We start from the raw sequence: 23,261 nt of genomic DNA on the forward strand, positions 1-23,261 counted from the left end.
CTCATTTAAAAAAAAAAATAGCAAGCAGGGCCAAATTGGCTCAGCTTCCTATCCTGTCACAGCTTGGGCACCCTGGTTCAAAGGGAAATAATTGTCACAGCCCCAGGTATAAAATGGGAACACATGTTTAAACTTCCTGTAAATGAATAACTGAATTGTGGAGTTGTTTTCTTGGTATATTCAAGCAATTGGTTGTTTTTTTGTTTTTGTTTTTGTGTTTTTATCTCAAGGGGAGAAAGGAGAGGGGACTGTATGGAGGAATATGGCTGTCCCTTCCATAAGTATGGGGTGGTTAGTGGAAGCTTTGCTTGGATAAAAGCTGGAGAAGGACCCAGAACCTAATCTTAGCCTCTGTGGAATGCATTGTAGATTCCTGCTCTGGCTTTGGAGAGCGACCCTCCTCCACCCTTGAGAACCGAGGAAGGACTGATAGTAGGTGGGGCCTGGCCCTAGGGTGGGAATTTTTTTGAGCTGGTTGTGGGGAGGCTTGTGAGAGGATTATCCTCTTAATTACTTGGGAGTAGAAGTGGCTGCTTCCTTCCTCCCTGGAGAGGAATAGGAGCTGAAGGCTATTACAGGAAATGCTCAGAGGAAATTAGGGTGTTTGTGAGAGACAGATTTCAGCTCCGGTCCTCTTCCTGCCCCACACAGCAATGCTTAGTCCCTTTGGGTGGGTGCCTGAAAGATGCGGATATTTCCTGCATTTGCTAAATTCCAGCTACCCTGCCAGGCACAGTGGAAATACAAAAAACTAAAGGGAAACTGGGATCTTTCATTGAAATGAGGAAGCCAAGAGGGACATTCTTAGGTAGATTCCAGCTCAGATGCGGGCACTTGTGGGTGAAATCTCCCATCCCTCATCCCAGCAACTGGGGGATAGATAAGGCAGATAAGATACATTGTTAAATGGAGAAGGCACTAGCAATATGGAACGTGAGAGTGTCAGTCGAAGGAGGAAAGGGCAGCTAGGTGGCTCAGTGGATATAGAGTCAGGTCTGGAGAGGAGAGGTCCTGGGTTCAAATGTGACATAAAGCCACTTCCTAGCTGTAGGAAGCCACCCCAATTTCCCGGCCTTTATCACTCTTCTGCCTTTACACCGATCAATTCTAAGATAGAGGGTGAGAATGGTTTTTTGTTGTCTTTTTAAAAGGAGACAGAAAGATTTGGTTAAACACCTTTGAGGCCTTGAGTGCCAGGATGAGGATCAATGATTTAAGAGTTAGAAGGCACTTTTAAAACCATCTAGATGAACCTTCCTCCCCTTCCATGTTCCATGAGATGAGGAAACAAACTCAAAGAGGTGAAGTGGCAAAGGCAAGATCTGAACCCAGATTCTCTGATTTCAAAACTCTCCTCTCCATTGCACAACACTGCCTCCTCTAAGGGGTTTGAATTTGATCCTACAGGCAACAAACTCGGACTTTATATATATATATATAATTATAAAGTTCTTTATTAGGGCGTGACTAGAAAAATCCTTTTAGAAGATTCATTTCCCCAGGGGGAACTTGGAGACCGCCCACCTCTTAGAGAGGAACTTATCCCTAGCCCACTCCCTCACTACCAAGTCCCATCCACCTTTTCCGCCTTTCTCTCCACTAACCAATCACTGCCATCGCCTGCCGGATCTAGCCAATCAGCTCTGAGCGCCAAGATGCGCAGGGCCAGCCAATGGACTGGCAACCGCCGCTCTCCCAATGGGAAGGCGCTGCCGCAGCCACCAATGGATGTGCTTGTTGCAGGAGACCAATGGGAGGCGGCCTCTCATCTGCGCCAAGAGAGAAGCCCTGTCAGTCGGAGGGTCTGGGATCGGTAGCGGGGGCGGTGGCAGCGGCAGTGTACTCGGACGTGGGTACTGACTGGGGTTAGGCGCTGACAGGTGAGCCCCGGGCACAGGCCCGGAAGCCAAGAAGCTGCTCGGCCCTGAAGGCTGATCGGGAGTCTGGCGCGGTTGGTGTACGGGAACCCTAGGGATTGCGGGACCCCGGGGCTGTAGAGGCTGTGATCTGGCGGCTCCGGCTCTGCCTTCCCCGGCTGGCACCGAGGGGGCAGTGCCCACAGAGGACGCAGATGGGGAGGGTTCCCGGGTGCGCAGGAACTGAGGCGCAGGCAGTCACTAGGATGGGAAGACTGGGGTGGGGGGCTGAGCTAGAGCGTGGGCTCAGGGCTTGGAACGAACTCCAAAAGTAGGAACAGTTTAGGGAATGGGCTCTGAAGCAGGGTGAAGGCAGGTGGGGGTGAGTAGGGGTGGGGCGGCAGCGATTGAGAAGAGAGCAGCCCGGGGTGAGGGGAGGTGGGGAGCTGTGTGGAAACGCCCGGGATGGGCTGCAACTAGGGGACAGACTAGGGGTATGTGGGTAGACTTTGTGGGGAGATAGGAGGAAGGATAGCATTTGATGAAAGGGAATGCGAATTCGATAAACATATTAAGAGGTGACTGTATCGTTGCTAGGTTTAGGAAGCATCAGTGATGAGGCCTACCTACAGTTTCTAAGATACTGCCTCCAGGGATCCTGCACTGCAGTGTGTGCCCTCTCACTACCTCGAAACCATTCCAGCAAGCATTCATTAAGCCCTTACTGCATACAGGGAACTGTGCCATCTTTGTCCGTCCATTGTCTCTGGTATTTGGGCATGTGTGGTAGAACCGTGAAGCTCTTTCCCTGAGAACACTTGAGAATTTCCCTTCATTCCTTCAAGGACTGATCCTAACCCTCCAGCAGAATTATTCCCTGTCTCAGAAACCCTTTTGACAGTTCAGTTTTCCAAACAACTAAACTGGTTATTTTATTTTATTTTATTTTTTATTGTCAGGCAAAATACTTCCATATTTGTCATTGTTGTAAGAACAAAGTCATACATAACCAAAACACCAAAATAAAACCAAAAATACACTGATGTGAAAGATGACTCCAAAAAGTTCTTTCTCTGGAAGTGTATAGCACTCTCCATAAATCTTTTAGGATTGTCCAAGAATATTAAGAAGTATGAGCTGTGACTGAGAAGAGCTAGAAATAGGGTGGAGTTCACATATTCCTAATCTTAAGGGGTTATCCTGACAAGAAAATGCTCTTTTATGGACACCTGGGTGTCTATGATAAGCCCTGGTAATGAGGGAAATAGATTTTTATGTGACACAGAGTCCCTACCTGCTAGAACAGGCCTTCTGAAAAAGAGTCTTTTTTTTTTTTAAACCCTTACCTTCCATCTTGGAGTCAATACTGTGTATTGATTCCAAGGCAGAAGAGTGGTAAGGGCTAGGCAATGGGGGTTAAGTGACTTGCCCAGGGTCACAAGGCTGGGAAGTGTCTGAGGCCAGATTTGAACTTAGGATCTCCCATCTCTAGGCCTGGCTCTCAATCCACTGAGCCACCCAGCTGCCCCCCAAAATGAGCCTTCTTAAGGAAAAGGGATACCTCCTGAATTAGGTGTTGAGAGAAATGTTTCCCTCTTGGATTCCGCTCGAGATATATACAGCATTACTCTGCCTGTTTCCCTCATTGTCTCCACTATTTCTTTCCTCTGTTTAGTATCTTAGGAACTGGATTTAGGACTGATGAACTAGTAGGATGAGTTCATGTCACCATGAAGTCCAGTGTTCTCACTCAGGGAGAGATCTGTCTGCCTGGGACAACTTGACTTTTTCTCAGCTAGACAACTGAGAATTTGGTGTCAAGCCCCTGGCTAGTTAGAGTATGTACTGTTGGATGGAAATATCCCTTTTTAAGTGTCCTAAACTTCAGTTTCCAGTGCCCCTTCCTCATTTGCCCCAATCATCTCCCAGATGCTTGAACCATTATGATGAGGTTGCTAAGGGGCTAGAGCTTAGAACCATGGTGGTGAACCTATGGAGCATATGCCAAAAAAGGCACACCTGCAGTTGTCCACCAGAGGAACTCAGGGCCGAGTTGTTGAGTTGTTCCCCTTCCCCTCTCCATGCCCCTGAGGACATTTCTCACTTCCCCAACCCCTCTGCCCAATAGCCTAGTGGGAGTGCTTCCTTCCCTCCCCTGTCTGGGGTAGGGAGGAAGGGGGCCAGCACTCTGTCTCTGAAAGATTAGAATTAGATTTCTTTGCATAAACCTGCCTGTATATCTCAGGGCTGCAAGGAGATTTGGGTGGTAAGATAGATTGAGGTACCTGTCTACTTTTGTAGGAACTGTATTCATTCTGAGAAAACCTAGGATCCCATTTGTCCTCAAATCTGAGCCCTTGGGTATCATGCCTTAGACTTTCTAAAGATGATCTCTTCTACTATTTGGGAAAGGGGCTAAAACTGCTTCTGGAAGAGAGTTTGGATCCAGCACACATGGTGAGAGGAAGGCTTGCCAAGGATGGCTTGACTTAGAGAGAATTTCAGGTGCCCTGAAGTGTGGTTTTCTACTGAAAGACTGGCTACTTCTTAAAGCAATGTCTTCAAGTCTATTATTAGAATCATAGAGCAAGAAAAAATCTTAAAGATCTAACCCAATTTCCTCATTTTATAAAAACAAACTCAGAGGTGAAATAAGTTATTCTGTCATATATCTAGTGAATATCAGAACTAGGACTCAGATGAGGTCTTAGACCCCCCCAAGGCCAATGCCCTTTCCATAATTCCATCCAGTGGGTTTCCATTTGTTTTCTTTCCTTTTCTCCTGACTCTGGACTAGGACAACCTGGGTGGAAAGAGCTTTGGAGTGTGGGGCCTAAAGCGCCCCTTCAAGTGGCAGAAGATCAAGATGCCACTATGTCACTGTGCTGCAAGACACAATGACTCCGATGGAGACTGGGTCCACCCTGGCAGTGGACTCAAGGTTTTCCTCCATTGGAGCAATGGGGGTGAACAGTATGTGACCTACAACCAAGGCACCATGACCGCAGAGGAAGTCTGCATCCACATTGCAAAGAAAGTGGGTGAGTGGGGTTTGAGGTAGTAGAAAGATAGATTTAAGATGAGGAATTCATGGTTTAAGGGTGAGGAAGCACTTTAGTTTTGAATCGTGTAGAAGCAGCTCTTCCTCCAGGATATGACCTTAATGAAATGGATAAATGAGGAGAGTAGGATGGGAAGGATAACAAAGGTCTGCTTCCCACCAAGTTGCCCTCAGTGCCTTTGAAAGGGGAAGTATAGTTGTTCCATCTACTGTTCTAATCTGTGGTTTCAGGAAGTGGCCTGTGGTATGGCCTCAGGGGCTTGGATTCTAGAGGCTTTCCAAGATGAAGTCTTTGTCTAAAGATTATCAAACCATTAGTCCCAGCACCTGGGTCCTATGGGGAGGGTTCTATGGTGCCTGTACCAGGCTGTAGGATTTGACTCCACCCTCCATATTCTTCTACCAACTGGGATCATGATTGACTACCCATTTCCTTACATAGGCTCCTCAGAATTTTCTGCCTTTATCCTATGCCTACCTCTGAGAAAAGAACAAAATATTAGAGTGGGAGAGGGGAGAAAGGATGTCTTGATGAGGCCTATTTCTAGCTTCTAGAAGCTAGGGCAAATTCTCAAGGGATGCATGTGTGTGCATGTATCATGTGTGTGCCCAGAGTGTAAAACTAATGCCCTTATCTATCTTGTTTCTGCTTCCAGGGATCACCCCACTCTGCTACAACCTTTTTGCATTATATGATACCCAGGCCCAAATCTGGCTGCCTCCTAACCACCTTTTTGAGGTCACTAAGGACACCAACCTCACCCTACAGTTTCGAATAAGGTAGCAGCAGCTTCCTGAGCTTTAGGCTTGGGGGATGGGGTCATGACAGAGGTCTTTCTCCAATGGCAGATCCCATAGTAGTGGTCTTTTCAGGGAAAATCCCCACATAGAAGCTTTAGGAGAATATCCAAGAACTGGTTTTCATCTGAGGTTCTAGATTGGAAGAGCAGTTTCCTTTGGTGACCAATTCTTCTCAAAATTGTGAGAGGTGGATCTATACTGTTCCATTCTATGTATATCAATGGCTCACCTACTTTCCTTTGACAACATAGTAAACTTAAAGACAGGTTTTGACTTGGCCTATTCCCTGGAGTTTGGAGAGGGGTAGAGTAGGAGGCTTTTTGTCCTTTATTTCTTCCTTGATCTGAGACACTAGAGACAGTAGGAACTATAGGTACCAGCCAGTCCCTTGTGGAGAGGTGGTTTCTTCTTCACCCATCAGATACAGGCCCCAGGATGATAGGCTATGGTGGACACAGAATAAGGAAGTATTCCCTTTTGCAAAGAGCCATGGGATAAGACCATATACCCTACAGGTATTACTTCCGAAACTGGCATGGTTTGAACACCCAGGAGCCAGCTGTGTACCGAAGCATGACTAGAAATATTGAGGTCTCTGAAGATAAGATCCAAATGGAACAGGGGTGTGCTTTGCTGGACAAAGCCTCCTTCGAGTACCTCTTTGAACAGGTGAAAAGTGGGGCAATACTCTGAAGGCCAAGTCTGGGGGATTGGATGGGAAAACCCCAGAATTATTTTCTGGAGACACTACAGAAATCAGCTTTTTGGAACTGTTTTGCTGGACTTTGATGTTTCTTTTTCTCTTAAGAGCTGTGAACACAAATGGCCAGGACCCTCTCTGGAAGGGGCGGGGAGGAGAAGGAGGGAGGGCATGAGAATATCCTCCAGAATTATTCATTTTACCCTATCCTGTGTCCCAGGGGAAGTTCGAATTTGTCAATGATGTTGCCTCACTTTGGGACCTACACAGTGAAGCAGAGATACATCACTTCAAGAATGAGAGCCTTGGCATGGCTGTGCTGCACCTTTCCCACCTTGCCCTGCAGCGTGGTATCCCTCTGGAAGAGGTGGTAAGGAAGACCAGGTAACTGGCCCAGGACACACTAGGGGCCCCTCAGGGTGTCAGTCAGTCAATAAGTATGCCCTGGTCAGCAGGGAGACAGAATATATGTAAGACCCATTCCCTAGGGTCTTGGGCAACTCAGTCATATACCTGAAACACTTTGAGGAGAGTAAACATATGTGGGCTGCCTGAAAGAAGCGATGAGAGGTCAATTTGTCCCAAAAGACAGATTTAGATTGATGGAGAACTAGAGTGGGTGTTCTGGTACGAGAAACTGTATCAAGGATTATACATATATAGGGCAGTAAGTATATTACCTGATTAAGGAACTTCTAATGAGGTCTGTTGGCCCCTGGGCAAGCTGCTATAAGAAGCAGTGGGTCTACTGAGAAAGTGCTGAACACTGAACACTGAGATTGATGAAATATCACTTAGTGAAATGAGAGACCTTTGAGGCTGGAAGAAAAAGTACTTGGGGCTTCTAGTAGTCATTTGCACAAAGGATTGGAATGGGGCAGGCTCATTTAAAGCTCCTCAAATCCCATTTACCCTTTTCCTTATTTCATCCTCTGCTTGTCCTCCACCCTACTTCTCCCTACTTCAGCTTCAAAGACTGCATCCCACGGTCCTTCAGTCGACAAATCCAACAGAACAATTTCCTGACTAAATTCCGCCTGAGGACTGTCTTCCAGAAGTTTATGAGACGATTCCATCTACAGACAGTGGGTCCAGGGCATCTTAGTAAACAGAACATTATGTTCAAATACCTGGCTACTCTGGAGCAGCTAGCCCCACGATTTGGTGCTGAGCGATTTCTTGCCCTAACTTTAGCATTACCTACAGAGGCCGAAAGGGAGTTGTGCTATGTTAACAGCAGTGGACAAACACCTGCTGGTCCAGCAGGATCCACTTTCTCTCTTGATGCTCAGGTTCCTACCCATGAGGTTCTAGTAATGGGTACAAATGGTATCCGTTGGAGGCTTCTTCAGGAGAAGGTGAGCACATATGTGGAGGGCTACCCTTTAGGGTCTTCAAACTCCTCTCACCTTAGAGAGACTGAGGCGAGAAGGGACAATGCTCTCATCTATACATGACTGATTTTCAGGTCTCTGAATTGGAAATTAACCGCCCCAAAAGTTCCTTTGGTAAGAAGTCCAAAGCCCAGAAGGCAGAGAACCAGAAGCTAAGCCAGCTGCCAACTGAAAAGAAAGACCCTTCCTGGACATATTTTTGTGACTTCCAAGAGATCACTCATGTTGTGGTCAAGGAGAGCAACGTCAGCATCCATCGTCAAGACAACAAGTGCCTGGTGGGGCTAAAGCAGGGGAGGTGGATCAGGAAAACTTAGGTTGATACTATTAAAGGGAGGAAGAATAGTTCTAATGAGAAAAGGCCTGCTAAGGTCTCCTTCCCTCTATCCCCAGGAACTGACTCTCCCTTCACCTATCGTGGCTCTCTCCCTGGTATCCCTGATAGATGGCTATTTCAGGCTGACAGCAGACTCTAGCCACTACCTGTGCCATGAGGTGGCTCCCCCCAGACTGGTGATGAGCATTCAGAATGGCATCCATGGACCCCTGCAGTGAGTGTGTTGGCATGTGTGTGTACGACTGTCTTTTGTATAACTTTCACTTTGTCAATGTATGGTTGTGTCACTATGGAAGTATGAGAACTAATACATTGGGTAGAGAGAAAGGCTTATCCAGATCTCATTTGCTTCCTTAATCTCCTTACCTTCCAATGTTCCAGGGAGAGTTATGTACTGTCCAAACTGAAGAGGGAGGAAGTAGAAGATGGTCTCTACCTTATTCGTTGGAGTTCCTTTGACTTCCACCGCCTCATCCTGACTGTGGCCCGGAAGGACCAGGTAAAAGCCTCACAATTCAGGGAATAGGGGTGCCTGTTCACCCTTTCCCTGGGGTGCTGGATTGCTTACTCTTCAATGCTTCTACAGGCACAGGGTCTCCGTTACAAGCAGTTCCGTATTGAAGAGCAGGGCCGGACCTTCCAGCTGGAAGGCTGGGATCAAACCTTTTCCAGTGTTCGTGAACTCACAACTGCCTTGCAGGGCTGCACACTTCGATCCAGCTCTGGCTCTGGTCCTGGATCCAGTCTAGAAAGCTTCACCATCAGCAAATGTTGCCTGCCTCGAGCAGGAGGTACAGCCATAGGCAGGAAGGACAGGCATATGTGTTGGGGGAATGTGGCTAGGTTCCTTGGGCACAAAGACATTATCCCCATCATAAGCTGAGGAGGGAGGAGGCTGCTTCTCTGTAGGAACATTGGAAACTTCCCATTCTTAAAGCTTATCCTAGTGAAAGACTAGATAAGGTTTCTTAATTATATCTCTTCACCCCTATTTTCCCCCAGAAATCTCCAACCTGATCATCACTCGGCATCGTCCTAAGGAGGGCCCTAAACCACTCAACTTATCCCAGCTCAGCTTCTACCAAATCCGAAAGGATGAAATTACTCAGGTGGGTCTAAGGCCTCTTTCTTGGGCCATCCAAGATGCCTTGTTGGGACACTTGCTCCTCCATGTCTGGATCTCTTGCTTTGGGTTTGGGTGACAGGGTAGACAAAAAGAGTTTTCATGGAGTTAAGGCCCCTGGTTTGAATTCGATAGACTGTTCTGTCTTTGTACTGATGTGGTATCTCCCCTTTTTCCCTGTCATACTTCAGTTGGCTCATCTGGGCCAGGGCACCCGGACCAATATTTATGAGGGACTTCTGCATGTGGGGGGTGGAATGGAAGCTGAGGATGAGGAAGAAGAGAACATTCCCTCAGAACCCAACAACAACCATCGGGAGCTTCGAGTAGTGCTGAAAGTGCTGGACCCAAGTCACCGTGATATTGCCCTGGTAAGAGGGGAATGGGGGAAACGTGTACAGGCATCACCTGTTTGATGGTGCATATCCCCTATACATCCCTGTTCTACCTCCCTCAGGCATTTTTTGAAACAGCCAGCCTAATGAGCCAGGTCTCCCACATCCACCTGGCCTTCGTCCATGGTGTTTGTGTCCGGGGCTCTGAGAGTGAGTATATTATTTCTTCTCTCCTATCCACTTTTCCTCACTCTCTCTGGTTCTTGAACTTCTGTCTCCAAAGGCTCTGAGATTCCCCTGGCCTAAACTGCCCCTAGATGTGAGTATTTGGTCTCGTTCATTATAGATATCATGGTGGCAGAATATGTAGAGCATGGACCACTGGATGTATGTCTCCGCCGGGAGAAGGGCCATGTGCCTGTGGCCTGGAAGATTACTGTGGCCCAGCAGCTTGCCAGTGCTCTCAGCTACCTAGTAGGTGCCTGGCCTAGGGAATGGGAGTACCAGTGGAGTAGAGTCTGGGCAAGTAGGAGCCAATGCAGAATTGGTTGTTATGAAGGCTTTGTAGGATCTCTCCAACTTGGAAGCCCAACCAGAAACCATAATGACATAGGCTCTGCGTGAGATGTGTCCTGTATGCATGCCATGTGTGAGTTGCTACCTCTATACTTGTGTACTATGGATCCTAGAGAATGACACTCTCCTCCTGATATCACTCTTTAGGAGGATAAGAACCTGGTTCATGGTAATGTTTGTGCCAAGAACATCCTGTTGGCAAGGCGTGGCCTTGGGGATGGCACTCAGCCCTTCATCAAGCTCAGTGATCCTGGAGTCAGCGTCACTGCTCTCTCCAGGGAGGGTGAGGATGATGGGGTCTGGGATGGGAGAGTCATTGCCCCCAGGCTAGTGCTGACCTCCCAAGCTCTGACCTCTGGCCCTTTTTCTCCAGAAAGGGTAGAACGAATTCCCTGGATTGCTCCTGAATGTGTACCCAGTGGGACTGGTCTTAGCACAGCTGCTGACAAGTGGAGCTTTGGAACAACCCTCCTAGAGATCTGCTTTGATGGAGAAGCACCCCTCCAGGGTCGTACCCCTTCTGAGGTATGATTCCCTTGCCCTCTCACAGTTAATGCTTCACTCATCTTCAGGGTCACGCTGTCTACTATGATCTCCCTTATGTTCACCCCATCCTCAGTCATCTAGGATATTCCTGAGTCACCAAGATAGGAAGTTAAAATGGAACCTGGACTTCAGCTGTGCCAGGGGCTGAGTCCTTCACCCAATTTCTCACCTATAATCTACAGAAGGAGCGCTTTTATGAGAAGAAACATCGGCTCCAGGAGCCCTCATGCAAGGAACTGGCCACACTCATCAGCCAGTGCCTTACCTATGAGGCCAACCAGCGACCTTCCTTCCGAACCATCCTTCGTGACCTCACCCAGCTGCAGCCCCAAAGTAAGGTTGACTCTGCTACATGTGCCCTCTGCCCTGACTCTTGATTATTTCTGTTCCTCCCAGGTTCTCCTCTATCTGATATTCATAGTCATTAAACAAAGCATCTACTAAGGACCAGTCATGCCCACTTACACTTGGGAAGCCACAAAAGAAGATCCACTGTCCTGTCACTGAAAATCCTCCTATCCAAGAGGAGACATGGCTTCTGTCTGGTTGGATAGGGACTTTGATTCTTATTTGTGACTACTAAAGGCTATTCTTGGGACCCATGACAGACAGGCCCATCTAGGCCCAAGATTGGGGTGGAGTGGAGAGCCCAGTGAGCTTACATGCCATAGTTTTGTCCCTGCCTCTCTTGGATCCCTTCTCCATGGGCCAATGATCTTTTCCAGATCTCTCTGACATTACCACTATGAGCCCAGAGTTCCCAGCCTCAGACCCCACCGTTTTTCAGAAGCGCTACCTAAAGAAGATTCGAGACCTGGGAGAGGTCTGTAGGGAATGGGTGGGAAGGGGACTTGCATATGTAGATAAGGGCCAAGGGCTGCAAGTGCCCCTGTGCTGGTATAGTCATGCCCAGAGCTCATCCTCATGGTACTTCCCTCTCTTCTTCCCTATCCTCAGGGCCATTTTGGCAAAGTGAGCCTCTATTGCTATGACCCAACTAATGATGGGACAGGTGAGATGGTGGCTGTGAAGTCTCTCAAGGCTGGCTGCAGTTCCCAACTCTTGAGCAGCTGGCAACGGGAGATTGAGATCCTTCGGACACTCTACCATGACCACATCGTCAAATACAAGGGCTGCTGCAGTGACCAAGGTCAGGGAGCAAGGATAACCCTGGATGTGGCCTGAGGAGGGAATTTCTCTGGAAACTTAGCCCTTGAATGATATACTTTAAGACTGGAAAAGGACCTTAAACACTCTAGACCCACCCTTTCATTTTACAGATGACCCATTAAATGGAAGAGGTTTGCCTAAAGTCCCACATCCTGTAAGACAGAAACTGAATCTGAACTCTTAGAAATCATCTGTTCCAACCCCCCTCGTTGTATTGTTGAGGGAATTATCAAGAGAGGTTGAGATTTGCTCAGTATCACATCAGGATTTTAATCCAGGTCCTCTGACTCTCAACTCAGTATTCTTTTCCCTCTACTTTTCTACCTCCCCTTTTCCCTCATATCCTTCTCCTGGAATGGGTTTTGCAGGGGAGAAGATTGTCCAGCTGATCATGGAGTATGTGCCACTGGGCAGTTTGCGGGACTACCTGCCCAAACATAGTTTGGGGCTGGCCCAGATTCTGCTGTTTGCTCAGCAGATCTGTAAGGTGAGGCACTGCAAGGTTGAGGTAGGGGACTGTGGGCCCTGTGCCCCATGACCCCGGCTTCAGGTGACACTCCCCATCCTATAGGGCATGTCCTACCTCCATTCTCAACACTACATCCATCGAGACCTGGCAGCCCGAAATGTCCTTCTGGAGAATGACAACATTATCAAGATTGGGGACTTTGGCCTGGCCAAGGCTGTGCCAGAGGGCCGTGATTACTACTGTGTCCGGGAAGATGGAGACAGCCCTGTCTTCTGGTAACCAAGGGCATAGACAGGGGGATTAATACCACATGCTGTCACCATTCTCATGCCTAAGAGTATGGGAGTGTTTTTTGGGAGGGAAGGGGTTGGGAGGGGGCTGGGATTGATAGAGCTACCACCTTTGTTTTACCACTAGGTTCCCTGTGTCTTTCCCCTCTCGTCCTCCTATACCTATTGGGTGTCTCCCATCTTCCCCTCCCAGTGGCCTGAGTAACATCCCAATATCCCCTAGGTATGCCATGGAGTGTCTCAAGGAATCTAAGTTCTACTATGCTTCAGACGTCTGGTCCTTTGGGGTCACCCTCTATGAGCTGCTAACCCGCTGTGACTACAATCAGAGTCCCCCCTTGGTGAGAGCCTGGCCTTGGATCCCTTCCCCCCTATACTTCATAGCAGAGCCATCCTTGTGACAGTTCCTCTTTTCCCTTTCTCTGGTCAGAAATTCATTGAAATGATTGGGGTTACCCAGGGCCAGATGACTGTGCTAAGGCTTATTGACTTGCTAGAGAGAGGTCAGAGACTGCCTTGTCCCAAGGATTGTCCCTCTGAGGTGAGTTCTTTCTACTAATGACCCTTCCTTATACTAAGATATGAACCCATAACCACTGATGAAGATGCTAGGAGATTTCAACCCTTCTCTCTGTGCCCCTGCACATAAATTATCATTTGAGTTTTCCTTGTGCTTGTGGTCACTGATTACAGAATATCTACCTTAGTAACCCTAGGCCAGTGATGGTGAACCTTTTAGAGACTAAGTGCTAAAATGGCAACCTTCATGCTGCATGTGAGGCACCTTCTTACCTCAAACAGGGGAGGGAGGAAACACTCCTATTGGGCTGCTGGACAGAGGGGAGGGTGATATGAGAAATGGCACGAGTGGAAAAGGGGAAGGGAGTAGCCCACTCCAGCACATATGCCGTAGGTTCACCAACATGACCCTAGACAATAGGAGGAAAGAGGTCTTGCCAACCTTGGTGGATGTAAAATCTTCCTAAACCCTCTTATAGGCCAGGACAAAAAAGTCCTGGAAAGTCCTCCATGGTCCCAAACTCTGTAAGATGAGCCCCACCTGAAAACATAGAATCTACAGCTCTCTCTTCTTCACCCACATTCTTTCCCTGGCAGATCTATGCCCTCATGAAGAGTTGCTGGGAATCTGAAGCCTCCTTTCGCCCAACCTTTGAGAAGCTTGATCCCATTCTCAAGACATTCCATGAGAAGTACAGGAGTCAAGCGCCCTCCGTGTTTAGTGTATGCTGAAGGAGAGGCCTCCAGCAACTGTAGGCAAGCTGGGTTCATCTGATATCCCATAGCAGTGGAAGATCTGATTGGGGCCTCACTGTTAGGCCCCCTCAGTGATTGGAGACCGTCTTCTCCCCACACTATCCCCAGTCTGGAGAGGGGGGGTTGAGGCCATATTTATTCCCCTTGGAATTCATGGGGAAGGGCCAATTGGTGCCATCCACAGCTTTTTTTCCCCAATGCCAGGTGGTGCCCAGGGGTTGTATGGCTGGGGCTGCCTAGCTACCCACCCAACACCTTCAAGTTTGAAACCTTGAAAATAAGATACCAACTAAGGGAGGGACCTAACACTGTGACTTCTGCCAGCCCCTCCCTCAAAACTGGAAATGAGGGATCAGCCATTTGTTTACTCCCCATAGGCAACCACTGCCTTGTGCCTTGCCCCAGGCCTTCCATTTTCCAGAAACACACCTCTGCTTCCCCCTTCACCACCTCCGGACCAATGAGGGGAAAACTTGATTTTTGTTGCCTTCTGAGAGACCTTAACCCTCTTCTGCCTTTATTCTTCCCCCTCATTCTTCTCCTGTCTATGCCAGGGTCCATTTCAGATAGGGAAGGACTGAGAATAGAAACCTAAGCATAATGGAGAATCGTTAGGGTGTACCTCTGTTAGGTCCTCTGTCTTCTCCATTGTACCTTCATCCCAGGTCAGGTATACTCTTAGTGCCCAGGTTTACCCACAAGTAAACTCATGTTCCTTCTGCCAAAAACAAGCTTCATCTGTGTAGGGAGGTGTTACGAGTCCTTTTTGAGCTAGGCAAGGTTGACCCAGGAAAGAATGCTACAGATCCTGGTCTTAAGGATCTTAAGGATAGGAAGCCACAGATAAATTTTCCTGTTTTCAAAAGTTAAAAGATAAGACCTACTTCCTCTGGGGTCAAGCACCCAGGCTAGATGAGGTAGAATGAGCTTAAGTATTGAGCTCCATTTTCCCTTTTACTTTAACCACACTGGACTGTCTCCTGTCTCTCCCTCTCCCTGTCTCTCTCCCATTCCCTTCCCCCATACTGAGTCTCTTGGGCTCTAAAGTGAATCCAGGCTGGGTGTGGATAGGAGTGTACTTAGTCATCACTGTATCACTTCCTTTCTCTATGCAACACTGCCATCTCCTTTTCATTTACCATTCAAGTCCAGCAGGCCTTCTTTCTGTAAATTCAGCTTCTTTGAGATTCTCTGACTCCAATTACTGGTCAGGTTTGGATATGGGGCCCTAGCAACTCACACTCAGGAAAGAGTGACTGTGTTGTGTGTCTGTGTTTGAAAGAGGTCTCCCTAGCCATCATGTAAATCTTGAAAGCAGGGACTTTTTCCTCTCTTGCCCACAGCCTGGTACTCACCAGAGCTTCACACTCAAGAGGCCTTCTGGGAGTATTGGTGGGGAAGGAAGAGGAACAGCAGGTAGTTCCCCACAACAGGATCCTCTAGAGGTGATGAGTGATATGCAGATGTTATATAAATTGCCCCATGGCATAATGCTTGAGTGTTAAGGGTAATAGACTTATAGCCAAGGAAAAGATTTAATAATAAAAAGGAAGAAGTTTCTGGGCACTATACAAGTGGATGGGACTGAGGAGGCAACTGCCTTTATTTACAATTGGATACTCACATTGGGCAAAGTTCAGTGCCTCATTCCAGCTTTTGGTGACACCTCTCTCCAATACTTATACAGAGAGTCAGATATGCATCCATATAGATATAAATAGACTTTCCAAAGGATCCCATCCCTCCCTCCCTCAGTAACTGGGATGGAAGCACAATTGGGACAGTAACTACCACCAGGAAAAGGAGGGAAGCTGGAAGTGGTAACTAGAATGTCTTTGAGCTGGACACTTGAATGTAGTTCAGTGGACCATCTACAATGAGGACTGTGCGACCAACAGCCTGAACAATATTGAAGGAGGGACTTTGCATGTGCTGGATCAAATAGACTTTAAGCCTCTTTGGACTTCAGATTTCTCATCTATAAAACAACTGACTAGATGGACTTGAAGGAGTTGTAAATCTGACCTGTTGTAAGGAGTCTACCCTATTAGACTTCAACAAAGCTGAAAGTTGGAAGCTGGGTAAGGCAGGAACATGGAAGCATAAGTTTAGGAAGATCCTGAGATTTGCAGAAATACAAAACTCCTTGCCTTTGTCTGGAGCCGATGAGCTGCATGAGATCCCATCAGATCTGGGAGGTGAACTGATTGACCATTATAAATTTGGGTGTGGTTCCTCACTGAGGGAATTCTGATTTGAGTCAGGAGTTGAATCAGAACATCTTTTTGACCTGTCTAGCAGATGCCCCATGCTATAAAGAACACAGCAGCCAAACACCCTTCCCAGACCAGATTGGCAGCAGCTGCCCAGTGGCCAAGAGACTTGTGCAGGTCAGTACATAATCCCAGTAAGGAGCTGGATCAACACCAAACTAGTTGACTAAATCTAGCTGCAAATTGAGCTATCCATCCAAGATACCTTACCCTTTGAGTGGCAAGCATAACTGAACAGCCCATCCAGTGGAGATGCTGTACCCTAGGAAGAACCAGCCAAGCAGTAAAGTGATTCATTCATCGCTGCTACTAATTGCCTTGCCCTGCAGAGAATTTCTTGAGGACTCTGGAAAAAGAAAGGACATGAAATGCTTTGAATTCCAGAATTGTGAATTTCTTTGGCTACACATGTTCTCTATATGTGTGCCTCACCATACTGTATTTTTAAGTTCATATCTGCTTGTCTCTGTGAATTTGTGGAAGAGTGAATCCCAGATTTTTTGGGGAAATGCTTTGTAACTACTGTTCTTGCTATGCCATTTGAGTAAATGCTTTATCTAAAAGCTAATTTAGTCTACTGGCTGGTTGTTAAGGGGAAACCTATCAATGGGGGACTGGTGAGGTTCAGTGTTAGGAGCTTACCCACCCATAGGATCACCCCTAGTACGTGAAATAGCAATTGTCCCTGTGGATATCCAACTTGCAAGTGCCAGTTCAAGTTGAGAGAATGAGTCCGAAGATATGATTTACTCTATGAAGAGTAAAAAGTAATGAAATGAGTCATCCTGTTAATAAAGCAAATCTTTAATGAATTCACTGGGGAAGGGGCAGGGAATACAACTCAATTCAACAAAAATTTGTTAGGAATGTGAGAGGAAGATCCTGGGAAAGGGTCTCTAATTCTGGACTCACAGAATCTGTATTCACCTTGAGGCTGACCCCCTTCCCCCCAGAAGTCAAGGTTTTCTTTTATATCTTGCTTATGCTCACTCTCTAGGAGTAGAACTTCAGAAGTCTCTAGAAGAAAACAGAATGGTTAATTATAAACGTTCAAAAAGATTTAACAAGAAGCTTTGTAAAAAAAAGATACACAATGTCAAAACTTGATATCCAATGGGGGATGTTTATTTCCTCTAAGCCAAAAAAAAAAAGACAAATCAGAAGATTCATAAGGGCATGTTAAAAAATGCCAAAAACAAAAAACCCATCACTATTACACTCTCCAAAAAAGCAAAGAATTTTGTGAGGTAATACAATGTTCAGATCTTCTGAACAGGCATGACTTGGACTTTCTTAACACTTCTGGTCAAAGCATCCTCTTCCTGGTAATCCTGGTTTTCCTTCCACAAGTAAAAATAGCTGCAGGGATCATCTCCTGTTGGGCAGCCAGCACAGCTCAAGAAATCAGGACTCTGGAAATTGCAAAGAAGCAATTGTCAGAAGAAAAAAAAAGAAGGGGCTAAAAAGTCCCTAATAATTTGAACTGTCCAAAAGTGAAGTAAACTGTCCCAAGAGGTGGTAGGTTTACCCTTCCTTGGATATCTTCAGAGTGGATGATCCCTTGTCAAGGTATGTTACAGTAGGAAATCCTTTAAAGTAGGGGTTAGCCGAGACAAACACAGGAACTATATGAACACAACTACAAAACACTCTCCACACAATTAAAACTAGATCTAAACAATTGGAAAAACATTGATTGCTCATGGGTGGGATGAGCTAACATAATAAAAATGACAATCCTCCCAAATTAATTTGCTTATTTAGTGCCATACCCATTGAACTACCAAAAAACTTCTTTACGGAATTAGAAAAAAAAAAACCATAACAAAGTTGAACAAAAGATCAAGGATATCCAGGGAAATCATGAAAAATTGTAAAGGAAGGAGGACTTGCAGTCCCAGATCTCAAACTATACTATAAAGCAGTGGTCATCAAAATAATTTGGTACTGGCTAAAAGACAGAAAGGAGGATCAGTGAAATAGACTTGGGGTAAATGACTTTAGCAAGACAGTCTATGATAAACCCAAAGATCCCAATTTTTGGGACCAAAACCCACTTTTTGATAAAAACTTCTTTGAAAATTGGAAGACAGTATGGGAGAGATTAGGTTTGGATCAACATCTCACACCCTACTCCAAGATAAATTCAGAATGGGGTAATGACCTGAATATAAAGAAGGAAACTATAAGCAAATTAGGTGAACACAGAATAGTATACCTGTCAGATCTTTGGAAAAGGAAAGACTTTAAAACCAAGCAAGAGGTAGAAAAAATCCCAAAATGTAAAATCAATAATTTTGATTACATCAAATTAAAAAGTTTTTGTACAAACAAAACTAATGCATCCAAAATTAGAAGGGAACAACAAATTGGGAAACAATCTTCATTACAAAAATGTCTGACAAAGGTCTAATTATTCAAATTTATCAAGAGCTAAACAAGTTGTACAAAAAATCAAGCCATTCTCCAATTGAAAAATGGGCAAGGGACATGAATAGGCAATTTTCAGTTAAAGAAATCAAAACTATTAATGAGCACATGAAGAAAGTGCTCTAAATCTCTTATAATCAGAGAGATGCAAATCAAAACAACTCTGAGGTACCTTACACCTAGCAGATTGGCTAACATGACAGCAAAGGAAAGTAATGTATGCTGGAGGGGATGTGGCAAAGCTGGTGGAGTTGTGAATTGATCCAACCATTCTGAAGGGCAATTTGGAACTATGCCCAAAGAGCGATAAGACTGCCTGCCCTTTGATCCAGCCATAGCACTGCTGGGTTTGTACCCCAAAGAGATAATAAGGAAAAAGACTTGTACAAGAATATTCATAGCTGCGTTCTTTGTGGTGGTCAAAAATTGGAAAATGAGGGGATGCCCTTCAATTGGGGAATGGCTGAACAAATTGTGGTATATGTTGGTGATGGAATACTATTGTGCTAAAAGGAATAATAAAGTGGAGGAATTCCATGGAGACTGGAACAACCTCCAGGAAGTGATGCAGAGCGAGAGGAGCAGAACCAGGAAAACATTGTACACAGAGACTGAAACACTGTGGTACAATCGAATGTAATGGACTTCTCCATTAGTGGCAATGCAATGACTCTGAACAACTTGGAGGAACCTATGAGAAAAACCACTATCCACATCCAGAGAAAACACTGTGGGAGTAAGAATACCAAAGAAAAACAACTGCTTGAATACATGGGTTGAAGGCATATTCAAAAGGTTGAAGGATGGCCAGAACCTTGATGCCACCATTATGGAGAAATGTTTCTCTTCCTTCCTCAAGAATTCTTAAAGTTCTTTATCCATCCTTAAGGCCTTATCATTCTCTCTCTCCCTATAGCTTATCCATCCTGGACCTAGTCTTCATCTTCACCCTGACTTGTAGTCCCTGTCCCTCCACTACCCTGTTTCCATCTTCCTTGATTGCTAGGCCCCAGCAGCTCAATGATACGCACCATCTTCTACTCTGAAATCGTGTCCCACTGTCTAATCATCACTCATATCCTTGCCGAACAGTAATTCAATTACTCTCATCATTACCTCTTCAGCTCTTATTTGTCTACTGCCGAATGAATCTGGGGGCAGCCTCCACCCTACCATAAATTTGTGTTATCTAATCTCAATTGTACACTCACTGTGGCAAAACAATCCTTTTGCCCTTCCCTAATCAATTCTTTCCCTCTTTTTTTTTAAACCCTTATCATCCATCTTAGTATCAATACTGCATTTTGGTTCTAAGTTAGAAGAGCAGTAAGGGCTAGGCAATGGGGGTTAAGTGACTTGCCCAGGGTCACCCAGCTGGGAAGTGTCTGAGGTCAGATTTAACCCAGGACCTCCTGTCTCTCTATCCACTGAGTCACTCAGCTGCGCTACTCCTACCCCAAATTGATTCTGTATCATACTATATGTGATACCTGTTTGAAACCTATCCTTTCCTCCAGCCTCTATTATCACTCTTGAAATAGGTAAAATACTACTTATAAATATTATCTGATTTAACTGGATAAACTATTAGGTTCAGGTGTGATATTTAGGGCCAGTAATCTGGTTTGGAGAAGGGTAGCCCAGCTCAGGGGAGGCAGAGACAAATCCTGAGCTATTAAACACAGACAAAATATATAAACATTGAACAGGTTGGATTTAATACATAAGGGAAAGGTGAGAAGGGGATTTGAGGGTTTTCTAATCTAATTCTAATCTATCTATCCCCACCAGATCTAATAATCCCTGCAAAGGGATTTCTTCTTAGAAATTCCCTTCTCTATTTCTCCCTAACCCAAATCTACAGTTCCTAATCTTAACTAACCCTCAACTCTACCCCCCTTTGACAGAATTAAGGAAAAGGGTCTGTGTAAGGATTTGCTAAGGCCAGGGAAAGGATCCAGACTTGATCTCACAGTCTTGTAGCTGGATCAGGTTCACCAGGGATATCAAATAGCAAAACAGGAAATCAGGGAAATGGGTAGACTCCAAGAAAACCGCAGCTGACATGTCTGGTGTACTCTTCTTATCGCAGGCAAAGATGCTGGGTATCTATATACAGTATCTATTTATTCTGAGAACCTTCTCGGCAGTTTTCTGTGATAACCTGGAAACAAGCAGGACTTAGAGATGCTTGAATTCCTGATTCAATGTAGCTTGCTTTTTTTAATTTTTTTACACCATTTTTAAGTTCTTTATTCTAACAAAAGAAGTTGGGACTACCTCACTGTCTAATGTCTTCTTTAGTGTAGCTATCTCTGACCTCCCTGGCTTTGTATAAGTCCCAAATAAAATTTCACATCCTCCAGGAAATCTTCCCCCATTCCTCTTAATTCCAGTGCCTTCCCCTTGTTATTTCCTGTATATATCCTGTTTGCATTTTGTCCCTTCCATTATATTGTAAGCTCCTTGAGTGTACTGGGCTTTTAACTTTTTTTTGCATTCCCAGTGCCTAGCATAGTACTGGGCACACAGTAGGTACTTAATAATAATAACTTAATAATCAAACGATCTCACATTTAAGTCATTTTTCTGGTAGTCAAGTTTCCATTTAACTTCTTTTTTCAAGTCTCTTCAATATTCTGTGCATATGAAAGTGAGCAAAAACATGGTCATCTTGCTTTGATTCTTTTTTTTATGAGCATTTCTTTTTCTCTTCTTTCTTCTCCCGCTCATTGGGGAAAAAAGGAAAAAACAAACCCTTTGTAAAAATACGCGCACTCAAGCAAAACAAGTTCCTTCATTATTCCTTCAAGACCCTCATTCTGCATCTTGAATCCATTTTGAACAGGAGCATAATAATAATAGTAATAAAAGTAATAGTAGTAATAATGATAATAATAGCTAGCATTTATATAGTGCCTATTATGTACCAGGCACTATACTTAGTGACTTACAAATATTATCTCATTTTATTCTCACAATGACCTGGGAGGGGAGGGGAGGTAGGTACTAATATTAACCCCATTTTACAGTTGAGAAAACTGAGGCAAAAGGTAACTTCCTTATTGATTCCCTGGAATCATGATTGGTCATTGATGAGAGTTTATAATTCTTTTAAAGTTGTTTGTCTTTTCAATGTTTATTATTGTATAAATTGTTCTGCTTCTGCTTACTTCACTCAGTATCAGTTCATTCCAGTTTTCCAAGGTTTCTTTAAAACTATTTCCTTCAGGGGGCAGCTGGGTGGCTCAGTGGATTGAGAGCCAGGCCTAGAGATGGGAGGTCCTGGGTTCAAATTTGACCTCAGACACTTCCTAGCTGTGTGACCTTGGGCAAGTCACTTGACCCCCATTGCCTAGCCCTTACCACTTTTCTGCCTTAGAATCAATAAAGATGGAAGGTAAGGATTAAAAAAAACAATTATAAATATAAATATAATATATAAATATAAATATAAAAATAAAATCATTATTTCTTACAGCACAATAGTATTCTGTCACCTTCATATACCATAACCTGTTCATCCATTCCCTAATTAACTGGCATCTCCTCAGTTTCAAGTTTTCAGTTTTCTTTTCCACCACCAAAACTATGAATATTTTTTGTAATTGTGGGTCTTTTTCCTCTTATGCCCCTTTTGAGGTATAGCACTAGTAATAATACTTTGAGGCAAAGGGCATGCACAGTTTGGTGACTTTGGGGGGAGGGCATATTTCCAAGTTGTTTTCCAAAATGACTGAACCAATTTTACAAATTCTGAAGCTTCCCCAACAGCTCATTAATGTGTCTCTTTTCCCACAGCCCCTCCAACATACATAATTTTCTTTGTCAATATATTATCTTTGCCAATCTGATAAGTATGAAGTGGAACCTTAATTGCTTCAATTTGTACTTTTTCAACTATTAGCGATTTGGAGCATTTTTTTCATATCCTTTAATCTTTTTTTTTAAACCTTTACCTTCTACCTAAGTTTATCTTTTTTAGTATGTGTGCTGCCAAAGCAAGCACCGATTTAAGATTCAATACTGTTCACACTCAGTTTTGCTCAATGACCAATTAAAAGGCTTTTTGCCACCATGTAAAAATTGGACAGGAAACAGCCATAGAAAACCTGTACACACTTCAAATTGGGAGAATATCACTCACATTCAGAAACAGCTTTGGGAGCAGGCAGAACTCCCAGAGGAAGCAGTACTTCCAGAACTGAGTCTTCATTGATCAGTGCCCCATGACACTTTTCTTTGATAGGAAGCTTCTCAAGAACAAGCTTGTCTTTTTTGGTATTTTCAAGTTTGCCTTTTTATGCCCAGTGAAACATGTTCCCGTGACCTACTGTTCTTATCTTACTAACATTCAACTTAGGCAACTCCTTCCATTCAACTCTTTGGTTCTTCCTGCCAAGTAGCCTAATGTTCCTGAATGAAACCAGAAAAATGCTGAGTTCATCTATGACATATTTATCCTAACCTCAGTCAGGCCCTGGTGCAGTTGCATGGTAATCCTTTTTTTTTTTAATATTTTATTTACTTTCACATATTCCACAAGAGCTATTTCAAACTTTCTCTTCTCTCAAAGGCCCAGCTCTGTCCCCTCTATCCTCTATTCCCAACAGATGGCTTCACCA

The 23,261-nt window shown here is 44.9% G+C and overlaps 1 protein-coding gene across 1 annotated transcript; it reads left to right on the forward strand.

Annotated features, from left to right (window-relative positions):
- Window positions 1-1,705: 1,705 nt before the first annotated feature.
- TYK2 (tyrosine kinase 2) lies at window positions 1,706-16,774 on the forward strand. Its single transcript, XM_001367275.4, has 24 exons — window positions 1,706-1,880; window positions 4,654-4,897; window positions 5,574-5,697; window positions 6,234-6,387; window positions 6,639-6,802; window positions 7,386-7,776; window positions 7,887-8,090; window positions 8,206-8,363; window positions 8,531-8,648; window positions 8,736-8,940; window positions 9,152-9,258; window positions 9,464-9,643; window positions 9,730-9,817; window positions 9,954-10,081; window positions 10,331-10,466; window positions 10,557-10,708; window positions 10,912-11,062; window positions 11,455-11,552; window positions 11,687-11,879; window positions 12,268-12,386; window positions 12,471-12,643; window positions 12,882-12,999; window positions 13,089-13,199; window positions 13,775-16,774. The coding sequence occupies exons 2-24, from the start codon at window positions 4,723-4,725 to the stop codon at window positions 13,907-13,909; spliced, it is 3,582 nt and encodes a 1,193-aa protein (XP_001367312.1). The 5' UTR covers window positions 1,706-1,880; window positions 4,654-4,722; the 3' UTR covers window positions 13,910-16,774.
- Window positions 16,775-23,261: the final 6,487 nt, after the last annotated feature.

The sequence above is a fragment of the Monodelphis domestica genome, chromosome 3 (genome assembly GCF_027887165.1).
Source record: "Monodelphis domestica isolate mMonDom1 chromosome 3, mMonDom1.pri, whole genome shotgun sequence".
NCBI classification, from domain to species: Eukaryota; Metazoa; Chordata; class Mammalia; order Didelphimorphia; family Didelphidae; genus Monodelphis; species Monodelphis domestica.